The 19,718-nt window shown below is 46.1% G+C and overlaps 1 protein-coding gene across 4 annotated transcripts in view; it reads left to right on the forward strand.

Moving 5' to 3' along the window:
• The window catches only part of stra6 (signaling receptor and transporter of retinol STRA6), a 47,475-nt gene extending 30,363 nt beyond the window's left edge, over window positions 1-17,112 (forward strand). For 3 of the 4 annotated variants that reach the window (XM_080216135.1, XM_080216137.1, XM_080216136.1), the window contains exons 9-18: window positions 310-386; window positions 1,278-1,339; window positions 3,453-3,615; window positions 5,158-5,233; window positions 6,893-7,026; window positions 7,614-7,731; window positions 9,168-9,269; window positions 9,934-10,097; window positions 11,436-11,573; window positions 14,225-17,112. In XM_080216135.1, coding sequence (XP_080072261.1) covers window positions 310-386; window positions 1,278-1,339; window positions 3,453-3,615; window positions 5,158-5,233; window positions 6,893-7,026; window positions 7,614-7,731; window positions 9,168-9,269; window positions 9,934-10,097; window positions 11,436-11,573; window positions 14,225-14,442 — 1,252 coding nt within the window. In that variant the 3' untranslated portion in view covers window positions 14,443-17,112. The remainder of the gene's footprint in view (window positions 1-309; window positions 387-1,277; window positions 1,340-3,452; window positions 3,616-5,157; window positions 5,234-6,892; window positions 7,027-7,613; window positions 7,732-9,167; window positions 9,270-9,933; window positions 10,098-11,435; window positions 11,574-14,224) is intronic. The other variant, XM_080216138.1, reaches the window with a different exon arrangement.
• Window positions 17,113-19,718: the final 2,606 nt, after the last annotated feature.

Consider the following 19,718-nt stretch of genomic DNA (forward strand, 5'->3'; position numbering starts at 1 on the left):
TCAACTGCAGGTGTCTTCACCACCAAGCCTATCCCCCAAGTTCATGCGCTCTCCAACAAGGGTCACAGCACAGCACATGGCATTGGGATCTCTCTGTGCGTCCATGCCAAAAAGCACTGATGCCCGTTGCAAGGTCATGGTGTTTTGAGTTATCTGAATGAGTCAATACAGCTCAATAAAAACTTAACGTTGACCCTCTGACCTGCTGCGGGAGTCCGCATTTAATAACGACTTGGATGCAGTGGTGTTTTGTGACGGTGGAGATATGGAGCTCTAATCTCTTTTATTCCCCGCCTCCCCCCTGCTCAGTGTCAGCACCGATCAACGGAGCCTCTGGTCCAGAATAGAGAGGTTGATGCGTTCATACATCTACATGCCAAAAGAAGGTAAGATAAATAATTGTTTGCAAGCCCAGAACTTGAGTATCGCTGAAATAAAAAAGAGGCATGACGAAACTTATCGTCTTGCACTCATCAGGACATTCGCAAAAGGAACAACAATTTATACTTCAGGGGAAGAGAGCGCCCCTTCCCGAGTGTCTTCAGGACAGAGATAGAATATGGTGGCACAGTGGTACAATGGTTAGCACTGCTACCTCACAGTGCCAGGGACCTGGGTTCAAATCCAGTCTTGTGTCATTGTCTGTGCATGTCCTCCCCATGTCTTCATGGGTTTCCTCCTGGTGCTCCAGTTTCCATTCACAGTCCAAAGATGTGCTGGTCAGGTGGATTGACCATGCTAAATTGCCCCTTAGTGTCAGTGGGTAAGCAAGATAAATAAATGGGCTTATGGGGGAGATTAGGATTGATGAAGATTTGATGGGCCAAATGGCCTCTTTCTGCATTGTAGGGATTCTATGAACCAACTGTATGTTCATTTCTAAATGAAAATTCCTCCCTCTGTAGTTCTTGTGCCAATTATCTTAAATAAGGGACAGTTAATACTCTGCTCTTCAATAATGGGCAGCACAGTGGTTAGCACTGCTGCTTCATAGTGGGTCACTGTGCGGAGTTTGTACATTCCCCCCATGTCTGCGTGGGTTTCCTCTGGTTTGTTCCCACAGTCCAAAAAACGTGCTTCATTAGCCGTGCTAAATTCTCCCTCAGTGTACCCGAACAGGTGCCAGAATGTGGTGACTAGGGGATTTTCACAGTAACTTCATTGCCGTGTTAATGTAAGCCTACTTGTGACACTAATAAATAAACTTAAAAACTCTACATCCAGTGAAATCGATGTCTATTTTCTCTCTTAAATCCATCTATTTCTTTCCTGTACAGGGTTCCGGATTCCAACAACGCTGGTTATATCACTGACTGTGGCCTTCATTTCTACTTATCAGGTAAATTTTGGTTCACCAGTGAATCTTGAATCTGTGGCATCAGCTTGGTTTTCCTGCCCTTCCCGCTGACGGGATCTTCCAGTCCCGCCAAAGTTAACCCCGCCCCATGACCAACACAAATGGCTATTGGCTTCGGCAGGACTGGAAAATCCTACTGGCGGCCAGTGGCATGCCACCTCTGTCGGTGGAAAAGCTGCCTCGGAAAATCCCAGCCCCTATTTATCTGCCGCGATTTGATTGTGTGCTTCGGGAATGGCTAATCATTGCCACGAGACTCTAACCCAATCTGGTCCCCCCGCCGCAGGAGAGGATATTCCAAAAGGATAAGGGTCTTTCCTGCCGTTATAAGGACAATGTGAAGTGTTTGTGTCAACTGCCCACCTCAAGGCTTCCCTAACCATGGGTCACGACTCCCTCCCCTGGGTCACAGTGTTAAATGTTGGGGTCATGTGTTCCCATGCAACAAGAGCTACTCTGGAATTCCGATTCAACGTGAACAACATTTCTTTTAATCTTAGGGGTGGCACAGTGGTCAGCACCGCTGCTTCGCCAGGGACCCGGGTTCGATTCCCGGCTTGGGTCATTGTCTGTGTGGAGTTTGCACATTCACCCCGTCTCTGCGTGGGTTTCCTCCGGGTGCTCTGGTTTCCTCCCACAATCCCAATGACGTGCTGGTTAGATGCATTGGTCATGCTAAATTCTCCCTCAGTGTAACCAAACAGGCGCCGGAGTGTGGCGACTAGGAGATTTTCATAGTAACTTCATTGCAGTGTTAATGTAAACCTACATGTGACTTTTAACTTTACTTTTTACTGCACTTTTATATTTTGTTTTCTAATGATTTAATTTGATTTATTATTGTCACTTCTATTAGTATACAGTGAAAAGTATTGTTTCTTGCACGCTGCACAGACAAAGCATACTGTTCACAGAGTACATAGGGGAGAAGGAAAAGAGAGTGTAGAATGTACAGACATAGCTAGGGTGTAGAGAAAGATCAATTTAATGCGAGGTAAATCCATTCAAAAGTCTGACGGCCGCAGGGAAGAAAGTGTTCATGAGTCGGTTGGTACATGACCTCAGACTTTTGTATCTTTTTCCCAAAGGAAGAAGGTGGAAGAGAGAATGTCTGGGGTGTGTAGGGTCCTTGAAAATGTTGACTGCTTTGCTGAGGCAGTGGGAAGTGTAGACAGAGTCAATGGATGGGAGGCTTGTTTGAGTGATAGATTGGGCTACATTCACAACCTTTTGTAGTTCTTTGCGGTCTTGGTCAGAACAGGAGGCACACCAAGCTGTGATACAACCAGAAAGAATGCTTTTATGGTGCATCTGTAAAAGTTGGTGAGAGTCATAGCAGACATGCCAAATTTCCTTAGTGACCTGAGGAAGTAGAGGCATTCTTAACTATAGTGTCAGCATGGGGGGACCAGGACAGGTTGTTGGCGATCTGGACACCAGGAAAGCGGTGGAAGAATTGATGGCCTAATGGTATTATCGCTAGACTATTCATCCAAGAACTCAGCTAATGTTCTGGGGGACCAGGGTTCAAATCCCGCCAAAGCAGGCGGTAGAATTTGAATTCAATAAAAAAAATCTAGAATTAAGAATCTGCTGATGACCATGAAACCATTGTGGGAAAAACCCAACTGGTTCACTAATGTCCTTTAGGGAAGGAAATCTGCCATCCTTACCTGGTCTGGCCTAGGGTGGTATAGTGGCACAGTGGTTAGCATTGCTTCCTGACAGCACTAGGGACCCGGGTTCATTTCCCGTCTTGCGTTACTGTCTGTGCGGAGTTTGCGCATTCTCCCCGTGTCTGCATGTCTGTGTCTATGATTCTACGTCAGGAGAGGAACTATATAAACAGAGCTTGTTAATAAATGCAGCAATGAACACATATTCCTGGGATCGCGCAATGCATCAGAGATCGGTTAAGATTGTGGCTTGTTCAAATATTATAAGCATTCAAATATGAACTTTAACCTGTGCTTGTTTTTCTCTTTCAACTTTGAATTTGATCCAGTTTTCTCCATTTCTCCGTGCTGATATTTAAATATCTTTTCTTTGGGACGTGTAATGAATACTCCAGACCGATGTTTCTGTTTACCTGCAGTTTGCCCTCCTGCTTGTGGTGTACGTTGTTCCTACCCTACAGAAGATGCGAGCTGGGGTCCAAGAACAGATATCTTACACCCTTGAAGGATTTGGTGTCAATCTTTCGGAAGATAGGAGCGAAGTTCTCAATATCGTCAAATATTACATTTGGGTCGTGGAAGGTTTGTGCTTTTATTCGAGGGAAAGAAAGTGAGGACCCAAAACCTCCCATTCACCTCCCCTAGCCTGGGTTCGATTCCCGGCTTGGGTCACTGTCTAAGTGGGTTTCCTCTGCCCAATGCATCTGTAAAAGTTGGTGAGAGTCATAGTGGACATGCCGAATTTCCTTAGTCTTCTGAGAAAGTTGAGGCTTTCTTAACTATACTGTCAGCATGGGGAGGGGGGGGACCAGGACAGGTTGTTGGTGAGCTGGACTCCTAAAAACTTGAAGCTTGGTCGGTGCAGCCTAAACACTTCCCACCGCACTGAACCTCACTCCACCTTCGGAGTCCCCTCCCCCTCTTAACAACTATTGTCCCGCCAATATTATCTCCCTGGGGTCAGGCGGAACCCACAGCATTATAGTTTGGTCACACCAGGAAAGCTGTGGAAGAATCGATGGCATAATGATATTATCCCTAGGCTATTCACCCAAGAACTCAGCTAATGTTCTAGGGACCCGGGTTCGAATCCCGCCACGGTAGGCGGTGGAATTTGAATTCAATAATTTTTTAAAAATCTGGAATTAAGAATCTACTGATGACCGTGAAACCATATCGGAAAAACCCAACTGGTTCGCTAATATCCCTTTAGGGAAGGAAATCTGCCAACCTTACCCGGTCTGGCCTACATGTGACCCCAGAGCCACAGCGATGTGGTTGACTCTCAACTGTCCTCGGGCAATAAGGGTGGGCAATAGATGCTGCCCCCCACCCCCCCCTCCCCACATTGGCCATGATAAATTGCCCCCTTAGTGTCCAAAGATGTGCAGGTTAGGTAGATTGGCCATGCGGGCAGCAAATTGGTTAGCACAGCTGCCTCACAGCACCAGGGACCCAAGTTCAATTCCAAGCTTGGGTCACTGTCTGTGTGGAGTTTGCACATTCACCCCGTGTCTGTGTGGGTTTCCTCTGGGTGCTCAGGTTTCCTCCCACAGTCCAAAGATGTGGGGATAGGTGGATTGGCCATGCTAAAATTACCCCTTAGTGTCAGGGGGATTCACAGAGTAAGGTAGCGTATAGGTTCTGGAGGGGATTGTGATGGGTGCAGACTTGAGGGGTTGAATGGCCTCCTTCTGTGCTGTTGGGATTCTATGATCAATGTGTGGGGTAACAGGGATAGGGAGGGTAATGGCATAGGCGTGAGCCTGGGTAGGATGCTCTTTTGGAGGGTTGGCGCAGATGTGTGTGATTTAACAGGTCCGTTAATAAGTTCCGTTAACCTGTAATTATTTATTTCCATGCGGTGGGCATAATGCCCACCTTCCTCTCAGCGATGGGGGTGAGTGAACTGAGGGCCGGGCAGAAGGGGGTGGACTGGATTTATTGTAGAGGCCTCAACACAGAAAACGCAGGGGGTGGGGGAAGGGGGGGTTACTTATAATCCAGCCCATTGAATCCAATCACACTCCGTGTTTCTCTCTCGGGATTCTTGATAGCTCTGTGTATTATCGGAACGCTGCGACTGAGAAAATAATCTCATCCCTTTGATTTTCTCCCCGACAGTGTGTTACGTGTCTGCAGTGGGCATATCCTGTGCCTTCACCCTCGCCACATTAACAAGATCAATGGTTTTACACAGGTAACTGCAAAAAAAATGTTAGATTCTGCCGTCTCACCTGGGAATGTGGACTCCCTCCCCGTTTGTGCAACTGGCCAAAAAAAAATCAGCCTGATACACTTTTTAACACCAGTTCATCTGCAACTGTACCAACAGGGAGGCGATGGCCTAGTGGTATTGTCGCTAGACTGTTAATCTAATGTTCTGGGGGACCCAGGTTCAAATCCCATGACGGCAGATGGTGGAATTTGAATTCAATTTAAAAATATCTGGAATTAAGAATCTACTGATGACCATGAAACCATTGTCGGAAAAAACCATCTAATGTCACTTTAGGGAAGGAAATCTGCCATCCTTGCCCGGTCTGGCCTACATGTGATTCCAGAACCACAGCAACGTGGTTGACTCTCAACTTCCCTTGGGCAACTAGAGATAAGAACTAGGAGCAGGAACAGGCCATCTGGCCCCTCGAGCCTGCTCCACCATTCAATGAGATCGTGGCTGATCTTTTCGTGGACTCAGCTCCACTTACCCACCCGCCAAACATTAATTCCTTTACTGTTCAAGAATCTATCTATCCTTGCCTTAAAAACATTCAATGAGGTAGCCTCAACTGCTTCACTGGATGGTCAATAAATGCTGGCCAGCTAGCGACGTCCATGTCGCACAACTGAACTCTTTAAAGAATGTACTTTGTAAGTGGATCTGAAGAAGGAGATAATTTCAAAATACTGCAGATGCCGGAATCTGAAACAAAAACAGAAAATGCTGGAAAATCTCAGCAGGTCAGACAGCCTCTGTGGGGAGAGAATAGAGCCAACGTTTCAAGTCTGGAGGGCTCAGAGCTCTGACAAAGGGTCATCCAGACTCGAGACGTTGGCTCTATTCTCTCTCCACAGATGCTGTCTGACCCGCTGAGATTTTCCAGCATTTTCTGTTTGTGCTGGGGGAGATTCTTGGGGTAATCAAGTAGAATCTTTCCTCTCACCACCCGCATCTTCTTAATTTGATCTGATTTATTATTGTCACTTGCATTGGAGTAGAATGAAAAGGATTGTTTCTTGCAGTTACACAGACAGAGCATACAGTTCATAGAGTACATAGGGGAGAAGGAAAGAGGAGGGTGCAGAATATAGTGTTACAGTCACAGATAGAGAAAGGTCAACACTTAAAGTTTATTTATTAGTGTCACAAGTAGGTTTACACTATATGATTTGATTCATTATTGTCACGTGTACTGGGATACAGTGAAAAATGTTGTTTCTTGCGCGCTACACAGACAAAGCATACCATTCATAGAGTACAGAGAGGAAAAGGAAAGGAGAGAGTGCAGAATGTAATGTTACAGTCATAGCTAGGGTGTAGAGAAAGATCAACTTAATGCAAGATAAGTCCATTCAAAAGTCTGACAGCAGCAGGGAAGAAGCTGTTCTTGAGTCGGTTGGTACGTGATTTAATCTCAGTATCTTTTTCCCAGCGGAAGAAGGTGGAAGAGAGTGGGTGGGATTTTGTAGCCTCGCTCGGGCGAGACCGGAAATTCCCGCTGAGGTCAATGGAGATTTCCGTTATCGGACCGTCGCCCAATCGGATTCCGTGGCGGGGGGGAGGGTGATAGAGTTGTGGCCAGTTGTGGCAGAACGCTATTGGATCTACCTTGCCTTTGCCTTTGCTCTGTTACAGGGACAACCTGCAGGCTCTTCGTAGAGGGGACACGCAAACTGTCTTCAACTTGAAGAAACACATCAGACCCTCACGATCTGCCCTCGTGTGTTGGATGAGATTCACCAGTTACCAGGCTGCGTTCGTCTGTTTGGGTAACCGATGATGGAACATTTATACTGCTTTTGATTTGGGTTTGAACATCGCATTTATATACCTGTAGAGATTCTGAGTGAGAGGCACATATCGAGATAAGATGGAAACTTATTTAGCACCCTGGATATGACACCTTCTTTCAGGAAGTGAAATCCCTCAGAGTCACAGACTATTACACCTCCTCTTCCTTCATATATTACCATTGTGTATATATTATTTAATGTTTGTATTCTTTCCAGGGCAGCACAGCGGTTAGCACTGCTAGCTCAAAGCAGCAGGGACCTGGGTTCAGTGTCTGTGCGGAGTTTGCGCATTCTCCCCGTGTCTGCGTGGGTTTCCTCCGGGTGCTCCAGTTTCGTCCCACAGTCCAAAGATGTGTGGGTTGGGTGGATTGGCCATGCTAAATTGCCCCTTAGTGTGCAAAGATGTGCAGGTTAGGTTGATTAGCCAAAATCGGTGCTTGGGGTTACGGGAATAGGGCCTAGGCCTTTCGGAGTTGGTGCAGACTCGATGGGCCAAATGGCCTCCCCCTGCACTGCATGGATTCTGTGATTTGATAAGCTTTTCTTGTGATTCTCCCATTTAGGCCTCCTCATTCAGCAGCTGGTGTTCTTCATCTGTTTCCTGCTGTTTTCCTTTCTTATTGTCATTCCCATCCTCCACAGGCAAAGGCTGCTCATCTTCAGGGTCTTGGAGAACATGTGGTGAGTGTAAACATCCAGAAAGGTTTCATCATCTCGCTGCTAAATGAGTCCGTGTCACACAATTCCACGCAGATCCAAGGGTTTAGAATTTGCCCCTGACATTGTCTGCTATGCTGAGCGGCACGGTGGTTCGCACTGCCGGCTCACAGTGCCAGGGACCCGGGTTCAATTCCTGGCTGGGCTCACTGTCTGTGTGAAGTCTGCACATTCTCCCCATGTCTGCGTGGGTTTCTTCCAGATACTCTGGGTTCCTCCTTTGGTGACTGGGTGGAGTGTGTGCATTCTCCCTGTGTCTGCATGGATTTCCCCCGGGTGCTCCAGTTTCCTCCCACAGTCCAAAGATGTGCAGGTTAGGTTGATTGGCCATATTAAATTGACCCTAGTTTTGGGGGATTAGCAAGGTAAATGAGGGTTATGGGAATAGGGCCTGGGTGAGATTGTTGTTGGTACAGGTTCAATGGGCTGAATGGCCTCCTCCTGTACTGTAGGTGTTCTATGGTTCTATTTGTCACTGGCTGAAATCTTGCCTTACATTAATTGACTGCTGGGGAGGGTCCCATCTCCCCACCCAGAAGCTGAGGCTCTCTGAGGCTGTCAGACCTGCTCCTAACCTTTCCTAACTCGAGCGATGGATACCGCCAGCATTCCTGGCCCCTGGTGTGTGTGTGTCTGTGTGTGTGTGTGTGTGTGTGTGTGTGTGTGTGTGTGTGTGTGTGTGTGTGTGTGTGTGTGTGTGTTGACCGTTTGATCCCAAGAGGGAAATCCAACGCTTCAGTCCACACAGAGAGGGAGTGTCCTGAGCAATGCCCTCGCAGTTTCCTGACCTTTAATTGCTGTCAGTATAACTCTGGGCCGGAAGGTCTGGTTTATTGAAATGCCCTTTTGTGATACTTATATGAATAGACCGTTTGATTTGATTTATTATTATCACATGTATTGGGATACAGTGAAAAGTATTGTTTCTTGCGCACTCTACCAGACAAAGCATACCATTCATAGAGTACATAGCAGAGAAGGAAAGGAGAGGGTGAAGAATTTGGTGGTACAGTTGTGGGAATCTGAGCTCAGCAGGGGGCCAGGAAATTTAGCAGTACATTCATTGGAGATTGGGTGGAGAGGACTCACCTGAGGAAGGAACAGCGTTCCGAAAGCTTGTAGGTTTTGCTACCAAATAAACCTGTTGGACTTTAACCTGATGTTGTGAGACTTCTTACTGTGATTCCAGAAGAGCAGTAGAAGCTAATTCTAAGTAGCGACTAATCTGAAATTTCATCAACTCCATAAAACTCCATCACATTCATCCTCAGGTCAGGCATCATCATTTCACTTCTGGCTGTGTTTTGGATGTGCCTTGAATTAAGGACAATTGATTTTGTCTGTGTAACGATCCCTTTGAAATTTTCAAATGCTTTTCTTTCTCTCTCTCTCTCGCAAAGGCCTTTCTGGTTAACACTGATCCTGGTCGCATTGATTCAACATTTGCTGGCTTGGTTCCTGTTCCTTCAGAAGGATGGGAAACACCTGATCATCACTAACAGGTACAAGAAGTTTCCATAAGTGCGGGACGATTCTGTAAATTCCCGGGTATAACGATCTGTGCCTCATGCGGTTGCCTATTTCAAAGTTTGTTCATTTATTTATAAGTAGGCTTGAATTAACACTGTGATGAAGTTACTGTAAAAATCCCCTAGTCGCCACATTCCAGCACCTGTTTGGGTACACTGAGGGAGAATTTAACACGGCCAATGCACTTAACTAGCACGTTGTTTCGACTGTGGGAGGAAGCCGGAGCACCCAGAGAAACAAGCACACAGGGAGAACTTGCAGGTCCACACGGACAGTGATCCACTTAACCTGCACACCTTTGCCCATCAAGGGCAATTTAGCATGGCCAATCCACCTAACCTGCACATCTTTGGACACTAAGGGGCAATTTAGCATTGCCAATCCAACTAACCTGCACATCTTGGGACTGTGGGAGGAAACAGGAGCATCCGGAGGAAACCCACGCAGATGTGGGGAGAATGTGCAAACTCCACACTGACAGTGATCCAATGTGCAAACTCCACACCCAACAGGGAATCGAACCCAGGTCCCTGCTGCTGTGAGGCAGCAGCGCCACCGTGCCCGTGTGTGTGTGTGTGTGTGTGTGTGTGTGTGTCTAACATGCCTTTAACGTGTTGTCTTTCTCTTCCTCTGTAGACGGAGCCTGTACATCTTCACCTACCTGCTATCCAACTTCAGTGTCCTGATTGGGGTTATTGCTGGTGTGTGGAGAGTGGTCTTTACAGCCCTGTACAACATCATTCACTTTTGTCGATTAGACCTCAGCCTTATAAACCGTGGGGCGGAGTTTTTGGACCCAGGTAAACTCACTCGCACCTCTCCCTCCATCTGTGGTGTCATTCTTTAGTTAACCTCCACCAGTAACTCTCGAGCGTGCCGTGAATGTGTTGTGTCTATTTCCAATGCTCTGCATGAAAGTTTGTGACTTTTGTTTCAACCGGAACTGGTCTTGAAGCTTTTATCTGCGTACCATTTGATCAAAGATTCGTGTCAAATTCCTGATGTAACACAGACAAAAAGCGTAAACTTTATCGTTCAAAACCTCTTGTTTCTTAGCTTCTTTCCCCACTGCAATTGAATATAGAATTATGATATAAATGGCACTATGGTTCTAATGCTTTTCATCTATCTTTTAAAAATGAAACATTGTACTTAGATTGCCCGTATTTTGCAATACATCGCTGTGATTATTCTGTCGGAATATAACTTTACCTCTCCTGCTTCTCCTCTCCTGGGTTCCAAGCATCCCTCTTCCTCAGTTTCCAAACGACACACTTTTGCAATTTAAACAATGCGTGAGAGAAATCATAATCAGGACCAAATTTGGACTTTATAGTTGGGGTTGAAGGAGGTGGTGTAGTGGTATTGTTGCTGGAATAGTGATCCAGAGACCCAGGGTGATGATCTGGGGACCCGAGTTCAAATCCCACCACGGCAGATGGTGAAATTGCATTTAAATATCGGGAATTAAAATCATAGAACACCTATGGTGCAGAAGGAGGCCAGTCGGCCCACCGAGTCTGAACTGACAATAATCCCACCCAAGCTGTTACTCTGTTAATCTCCCTGACACTAAGGGGCAATTTAGCACAGTTAATCCATCTAACCTGAACATTAAGGGGCAATTTAGCATGGCCAATCCACCTACTCTGCACATCTTTGGACTGTGGAAGGAAACTGGAACAACCTTGGAAACTCAGGCAGACATGGGGAGAATGTGCAGACTCTACACAGACAGTCATCCGAGGCTGGAATTGAACCCGGGCCCCTGACGCTGTGAGGCAGCAGTGCGAACCACTGTGCCACTGGCCGTGAAACAATTGTTGCAAAATTCCATCTGGTTCACTACTGTCCCATCGGGAAGGAAATCTGCCATCCTTACCCTGTCTGGCCTACATGTGAGTCCAGCGCCACAGCAATGTGGTTGACTCTCAACTGCCCTAATAAGACACACAGTTCGAGGGCAATAAGGGAGAGGCAACGAATGCTGGTATTGCCAATGATTCCCACATCCCATGAAATAAAACAAAATCCCTTGAATCTGTGCCTTTGTGAATTATTGAATAGTGTGGATCTGCTAGCAGCCAAAGCCATTGAGTGCTTTATTGAGAATCACTATGCTTTTGTCCTTTCTGCAGGCTATCGCTGTTATTCCAGCTTCCTGGAGGTGGAGGCCAGTCAGTCACATCCAGTAACGAAAGCTTTTTGCTTCCTCCTTCTCCAATGTCAACATTCTGGGAGAAAACGCAGTGACAACGGCAGATCGATTGAAGAAGGTCAGTGGAAGGGAAACCATTACAAACCTTTTTGGCGCAGTAAGTAGTCTCGCAACACCAGGTTAACATCCAACAGGTTTAATTAGTAGCACGAGCTTTCAGAGCACTGCTCCTTCCTCAGGTGAGTACTCCTGAGCTGCCGGCTCAAAGTGGAGAGGATCTCCAAGCACATTGCGCATATCGATGTAGAGGTACTCACCTGATGAAGGGGTGTCACTCCTAAAGCTCGTGCTTCCAAATAAACCTGTTGGACTTTAACCTGGTGTTGTGAGACTTCTTACTGTGTTTACCCCAGTCCAACGCCAGCATCTCCACATCAAACCTTATTGGGAGATTTAATTTTCAAAAGTTCATCTTCTGTCATACTCAGTGCCACTAGGCGATGGCCCAGTGGTATTATCGCTAGGCTATTTAATCCAGAAACCCAGCTAATGTTCTGGGGATCCAGGTTCAAATCCTGCTACGGCAGAATTTGAAGTCAATAAAAATTATCTGAAATCTACTGATGACTATGAAACCATTGTCGGTTGTTGGAAAAAGCCATCTGGTTCCCTAATCACTAATGCAATCTTACCCGGTCTGGCCTACACGAGACTCCAGAGCCACAGCAATGTGGTTGACTCTCAACTGCCCTCTGAAATGGCTGAGCGAGCCGTTCATTTTCAAGGCCTAATGAGGGATGGGCAATAAGGTGCTGGTCCAGCCAGCGGCATGAATTTAAAGAAAAGGAAGAGCATGGTGGACATTGTCCCGGTCTCTGAGCCACAATATCAGGGTATGAGTACAAGATGGCCAAGGAAGTTACATTCAGGACGCGGTCAAACAGGTTGAGTGTCAACCTGCAGCCCTTCCAATACACCGGTGGCTGGCATGGGAGAGTCTCCCCGGTCGGTCATGTTTGATATGGAGCCCCTGGCAACAGGCTAATTCCAGGAAGCTATGGAAACAGGCTTTGTCTCGTATATCACTGGACTTGCTACATAATCAAAGTGAGGGGCCTATACCAAGACTTCCAGATCAGGGTCTAACATTTTAAAGTTAACTTTTAAAGTTTGTTTATTAGTGTCATAAATAGGCTTACATTAACACTGCAATGAAGTTGCTGTGAAAATCCCCCAGTTGCCACATTCCAGCACCTGTTCGGGCACACTGAGAAAGAATTTAGCACGGCCAATGCACCCAACCAGCACATCTTTCAGGTTATGGGAGGAAACCAGAGCACCCGGAGGATGTTGCAGTGTTAATGTAAGCCTACTTGTTACAGTAATAAATAAATTTTAAAACTTTAACTTCATAATACAGCCAAACAAGTAATGCAACCTCCCACCACTGGTGGTGCTGAAGAGCCACTGTTTTTGCATTGGCCTGCTGTTCATAGAATTCCTATAGTGCAGAAAGAGGCCATTAGGCCCATCGAGCCTGCACTGACCACAATCCCACCCAGGCCCTACCCCCAGAATCACCCTGTGAATCTCCCCGCCTCAAAGGGTCAATTTAACATGGCCAATCCACCTAACCAGCACGTCTTTCAGACTGTGGGAGGAAACCGGAGCACCCAGAGGAAACCCACGCAGACACGGGGAGAATGTGCAAACTCCACGCAGAAAGTGACCCAAGCCGGGAATTGAACCCAGGTCCCTGATGCTGTGGGGCAGCAGTGCTAACCACTGTGCTATCATGCGCCCCAATCTGCTGTAGAGAAATCTCCTGAGCTTCACTTAACTCTACTTCCAGTATAACATAGAAATATCGAAGATAGGAGCAGGAGGAGGCCATTCAGCCCTTCGAGCCTGCTCCACCATTCATCACGATCATTGCTGATCGTCCAACTCAATAGCCTAATCCTGCTTTCTCCCCATTAATCCCCATCCGCCCCAAGTGCTATATCCAGCTGCATCTTGAATATATTCATGTTTTGGCATCAACTACTTCCTGTGGGAATGAATTCCACAGGCTCATCACTCTTTGGGCGAAGAAATGTCTCCTCACCTCCATCCTAAAAGATCTACCCCGAATCCTCAGACTGTGACCCCTGGTTCTGGAATCTCCCACCATCGGCAACATCTTTCCTGTCTGGTCCTGTTAGGATTTTATGAGTGTCTACGGGATCCCCCCTCATTCATAGAAATCATAGAACCCTACAGTGCAGAAAGAGGCCATTCGGCCCATCGAATCTGCACTGACCACAATCCCACCCAGGCCCCACCCCATATCCCTACATATTTTACCCACTAATCCCTCTAACCTACACACCTCAGGACACTAAGGGGCAATTTAGCATGGCCAATCAACCTAACCCGCACATCTTTGGACTGTGGGAGGAAACCAAAGCACCTGGAGGAAACCCATGCAGACACGAGGAGGATGCGCAAACTCCACACAGACAGTGACCCGAACCGGGAATCGAACCCAGGTCCCTGGAGCTGTGAAGCAGCAGTGCTAACCACTGTGCTACGGTGCCACCCACTTCCAAACTCCAGCAAAAACAATCCTAACCTGGAAAATCTCTCCTCATACATCAGCCCCGCCGTCCCCAGAATGTAAACCTCCGTTGTACTCCCATATTGGTGTACATTTTGCGACATATTGCCTATGAGGGCTTCATTGTGACTCACGTGTGTGTGTCTGTGTGTGTGTGTCTGTTTTAACAGCAGGAATTCAGCTGGTACCCGATCAGAAACCTACAAAGACGACAAAGTCCAAACGTGCTCTGGCGCGATGGTGCCTGGCATACACCCTCCTGAACAATCCCGCGTTGGTCCATTGCAGGGGGTCCACGGCCCATGTTATTACGAACGGCGAGTTGAAGGATTCTTCCAAATTCAGCACAGATATTTTTGTTAAATCTGAACTGCGTGATGAGGCGTAGGATCCTCTACAAGACGGAGTTCACTGTTGATGACGTTTTCAGCGGGTGGTCAAATCTGTTGCTTTGCAGTTTGGGACTGGATAAATCCCCTGGTAAAGATTGCACAGAGCATGTCTACATGTTACTTCCTGATGCAATGATTGGTCATATTTTTTCCCCATTAGATTTTGCCAAGTCAACAGTCACGATGTAGTTACAGGCTCTGGCCAGTAGGTAGCTCTGTGGGCAAGTTTCTGAACACTTCTCCCAGCCCTATGACCATACTGTATACTTAAAGAACTGTTTGTGTTCACCAACTAACCTACATAAAATCTCTGCAGCGCGGAAAGAGGCCATTCAGCCCATCAAGTCTACACTAACCACAATCCTACCCAAACCCAACCCCCATAACCCCATGCATTTACCCTAGCTAGTCCCCCTGATGCTAAGGGGCAATTTAGCATGGCCAATCCACCTAACCTTCACATCTTTGGAGTGTGGGAGGAAACCGGAGTACCCAGAAGAAACCCACGCAGACACAGGGAGAATGTGCAAACCCCTCACAGAAAGGGGCCCAAGCTTGGAATTGAACCTGGGTCCCTGGTGCTGTGAGGCAGCAATGCTAACCACTGTGCCACCGTGCCACCCTACATCAACACTAAGGGTCATTTTTGGTGGTTAGAGATTTCTAGTATGTTTTGCTTGCCTCCCTAACTCCTAGACTTTGTCACCAATGATGATGTGGGCTGGTGTTAAGTTTTTGCAAACAGCTACTGAGATAACAAGTCACTATGGAGAGAAGACCTACATTGCAGAAGGAGGCCATTCGGCCCATCAAGTCTACACTGACTCTTGGATAGCGCATCTTACCAAGGTTAGCTATCTACCAAATAGCAAATAACACAATGGCACGTGTAAAAGTGAAAGCAACATTTTAACCCTCATATCAGTTGGAATCATAGAATCCCTACAATGCAGAGGAAGGCCATTTGGCCCGTCAAGTCTGCAGTAACTCTGACAGCACATCTTACCTAGGCCTTATCCCTGTAATCCAATGCAATTAGCCCACTAATCCCCCAACCTACACATATATGGACACAAAGTGGCAATTTAGCTTGGCCAATCCACATAAAATGTACATCTTTGGGCACTAAGGGACAATTTAGCTTGGCCAATCCACCTAACTAGCACATCTTTGGAGTGTGGGAGGAAACCAGACCACCTGGAGGGAATCCACGCAGACACAAGGAGAATGAGTAGACTCCACACACAGACAACAACCCAAGCCAGGAATCGAACCCAGATCCCTGACACTGTGAGGCAGCAGTGCTAACCACAGTATCACGCGCTGTGTACTTGGGTATAGTGTGCATTCTAGTGTTGTTGGTCATAACAAGTGGTAATTTTTATTTAAATGAAAATATTCTGTCCTATGGTCATAAGAATTTGAGGAAAGAAAACTCAATTCCATGCAATTGCTTCAGATTTTATACATTGGGTTTGCTAGTTTAGGAGCTGTTAAAATAATATGTAAAGTTATGAAATCTGTTTCAAAAATGCCAAGAATTATTGAAAGTTTTAACACCTTATTGTCACAAAGCGTTCTCCAAAACTTTGTTTTTTGTCAAAAAATATTGCATGATTTATATCAGCAGCCTTGCCACAGATTTTTTGTAGAGCTTTATTGCTTATGATCATTGCTACTGCAGTGTAATGCACAGATGGTGCATGGTGACACAGTGGTTAGCACTGCTGCCTCACAGCACCAGGGACCCGGGTTCAATTCCAGCCTTGGGTGACTGTGTTGAGTTTGTACCGTTCTCCCCTTGTTTCCTCCCAAGGTCCGAATATGTGTGGGTTGGGTGAATTGACCGTGCTAAATAGCCCCTTAGGGCCGGGGGATTAGGGCAGTACATATATTAGGTTACAGGGATAGAGCCTGGGTGGGATTGTTATCGGTGCTGGCTCGATGGGCTGAATGGCCTCCTTCTGCACTCTAAATCCTCTGCTTTTAAAACTCTACTGTAGCTCTTTTATGATTGTAACACCACATTCTGCACCCTGTCCTTTTCTATGAATGGTATGCTTTGTCTGTGTAGCATGCAAGAAACAATACCTTTCACTGTATCTCAATACATGACAATAATAAATCAAATCTTCCCTGCTGCCATCAGACTTTTGAATGGTCCTACCTCGCACTAAGATCTTTCTCTGCACCCTAGCTATGACTAAGACTACATTCTGCACCCTCTCCTTTCCTTCTCTATGAACAGTACGCTTTGTCTGTATAATGTGCAAGAAACAATACGTATCACTGTATACTAATACATGTGACAATAATAAATCATGGAATATATGTCTTAAAAATGTGGAAGGTTTGTATAATTATGTTTCCTTTTTTACTTATGTCCTGGTGTTTGCTGCTTTTATCCCTGCAGTCAAAAACATTTGCATTTCTTACAGTCTTGGCACTGGACTGTGGACTCTATTGTTCCGATGTGTTGTGTTTGCCTGTGTTGTTTCCAATGCGACAGAATGTCCCGAGGTGCCTTTAATACACGCACTGACATAATATCACTTTACCTTATGAAATGTGTGCCCTTTTCATTAGTGAGGAATACATGTATTCCACTGTAATGCTGTGTTACAATTTCACTGTTTCGGAAATAAAATATAATCATTGCGATGAAACAGATCTGAGATTTTTCTATTAATTGGAGACTTCCCTTTTCACTTCCAACAAGAGTTTTAAGTTTATTCATTTATTAGTGTCACAAGTAGGCTTATGTCAATACTGCAATGAACTTACTGTGAAAATCTAATCACCGGGGTGGGGGAGGCGATGGCCTAGTGCTATTATCCCGAGCCTATTAATCCAGGGACCTGGGTTCAAATCCTGCCATGGTGGAATTTAAATTCAATTTTTAAAACATCTGGAATTAAGCATCCACTGATGACCATTGTCAAATGTTGAAAAAACCCATCTGGTTCACAAATGTCCTGTAGGGAAGGAAATCTGCCGTCCTTACCCCGTCTGGCCCACATGTGACTCCAGACCCACAGCAATGTGGTTGATTCTCAACTGCCCTCCAATGTCAACTAGGGATGGGCAATAAATGCTGGCCAGCCAGTGACACCCATGTCCCACAAATGAAAAAAAAACTCCAGCACCTGTTTGGGTACACTGAGGGAGAATTTAGCATGGCCAATGTGCCCTAACCAGCATGTCTTTTGGAGGAAACCCATGTAGACACAGGGAGAACATACAAACTCCACACAGACAGTGACCCAAGCTGGAAATGGAAACCAGGTCCCTGGCACTGTGAGGCAGCAGTGCTAACCACTGTGCTACTGTGATTTGCACACTTTCTGGTATCTGAATGTTCCTTTTCTTTGGCAGTAACTGTACCTGGCTGCAGTCAAAGATGTACGGGTTGGGTTGATTGACCATGCTAAATTGACCCTAGTGTCAGGGAGATTAGCTAGGGTAAAAATGTGGGGTTACGGGAATAGGGCTTGTGTGGGATTGTAGTCGGTGCAGACTCAATGGGCCTAATGGCCTCCTTCTGCACTATAGGGATTTTATACAACAGACATGGACAGTACGATGGCACAGTGGTTAGCATAGCTGCCTCACGTCACCAGGGACCCAAGTTGTCAATGTGAAGTTTTCCAAGTTCTGTCTGTGTCTGCGTGGGTTTTCTCCAGTTTCCTCCCACAGACTAAAGATGTGCGGATTAGGTGGATTGGCAGGGTAAATATGTGGGGTTACAGGAATAGGGCCTGAGTGGGATTGTGGTTGGTGCAGATTCGATGGGCTGAATGGCCTCTGTTTAAAGTTTATTTATTTATTAGTCACAAGTAAGGCTTACATTAACACTGCAATGAAGTTACTGCAGGAGTTACCTTCTGCACTGCAAAGATTCTATGCTTATACAATTCTATGATGCGGAGATGCCGGCGTTGGACTGGGGTAAACACCAGTAAGAAGTCTCACAACACCAGGTTAGAGTCCAACAGGTTTATTTGATAGTAAACCCACTAGCTTTCGGGGTCTGCAGATTTTAACCTGGTGTTGTGAGACTTCTTACTGTGTATACAATTCTACACAGGGGGATAGAATTTCAGCTCGCATTTATACAGTGGCCTTTTAAATTAGTATAAAATGTCCCAAGGCGCTTCTCAGGAATATCGTTGAGACAAAAAAAAATAAATTGATACTCAGCCAAAGGAAACATTGGGGCACTTTCTTGTAGAAAGGTTTCCTTGAGAGGAAGGGAGAGAAGAGGAACAGGTTTGACGGAGGAACTTTGCAGCTCAGGACTCAAAGGTTGCCGAAGAGACAGTGGATGAAAAAGTGAAGGGAAACAGAGTTGCGTTATACTGAACTGTAATGTGTAAATGGTAATTACCAAATATGCGGCACAGTGGTTAGTACTGCTGCCTCACAGTAACAGAGACCCGGGTTCGATTCCCAGCTTGGGTCGCTGTCTGTATGGAGTTTGCACGTTCTCTCCGTGAACGTTGATCTATCGATACATCCTAGCAATGATTTTAACACTACATTCTGCACCCCCTTCCTTCTCTATGAACGGTATGTTTTGTTTGTCTAGTGCGCAAGAAACAATACTTTGTACAGCAATACATGTGACAAGTATTCCTTCTCCCCTATGTACTCTATGAACAGTATGTTTTGTCTATATAGCGCACAAGACAATACTTTTCACTGTATCCCAATACATGTGACAATAATCAGTCAAATCAAATCAAAGTCTGTGTGGGTTTCCTCCGGATGCTCTGGTTTCCTCCCACAATCCAAAGATGTGTGGTTTAGGTTGATTGGCCATGCAAAATTGCCCCTTAGAAAAGTAACGTTTATTTATTAGTCACAAATAGGCTTACATTAACACTGCAATGAAGTTACTGTGAAAATCCCCTAGTTGCTACGCTCCGGCGCCTGTTTGGGTACACAGGGAGAATTTAGCACGGCCAATGCACCTAACCAGCACATCTTTCGCACTGTGGGAGGAAACCCACGCAGACATGGGGAGAATGTGCAAAATCCACACAGACAGTGACCCAAGCTGGGAAGCGAACCCAGGTCCCTAGCACCGTGAGGCAGCAGTGCTGACCACTGTGCCAACGTGCATCGGGGGATCGTCAGGGTAAATACATAGGGTTACGTGGATGGGGCCTGTGCAGGATTGTGGCCAGTGCAAGCTCAATGGGCCAAATGGCTTCCTTCTGCACTATCTATGAAATCACTCTCGGGTAAATTATTGAGCCTGTAATGGAAA

This window comes from Carcharhinus amblyrhynchos, chromosome 32 (assembly GCF_965287045.1).
Source record: "Carcharhinus amblyrhynchos chromosome 32, sCarAmb.v2.hapA, whole genome shotgun sequence".
NCBI lineage: Eukaryota > Metazoa > Chordata > Chondrichthyes > Carcharhiniformes > Carcharhinidae > Carcharhinus > Carcharhinus amblyrhynchos.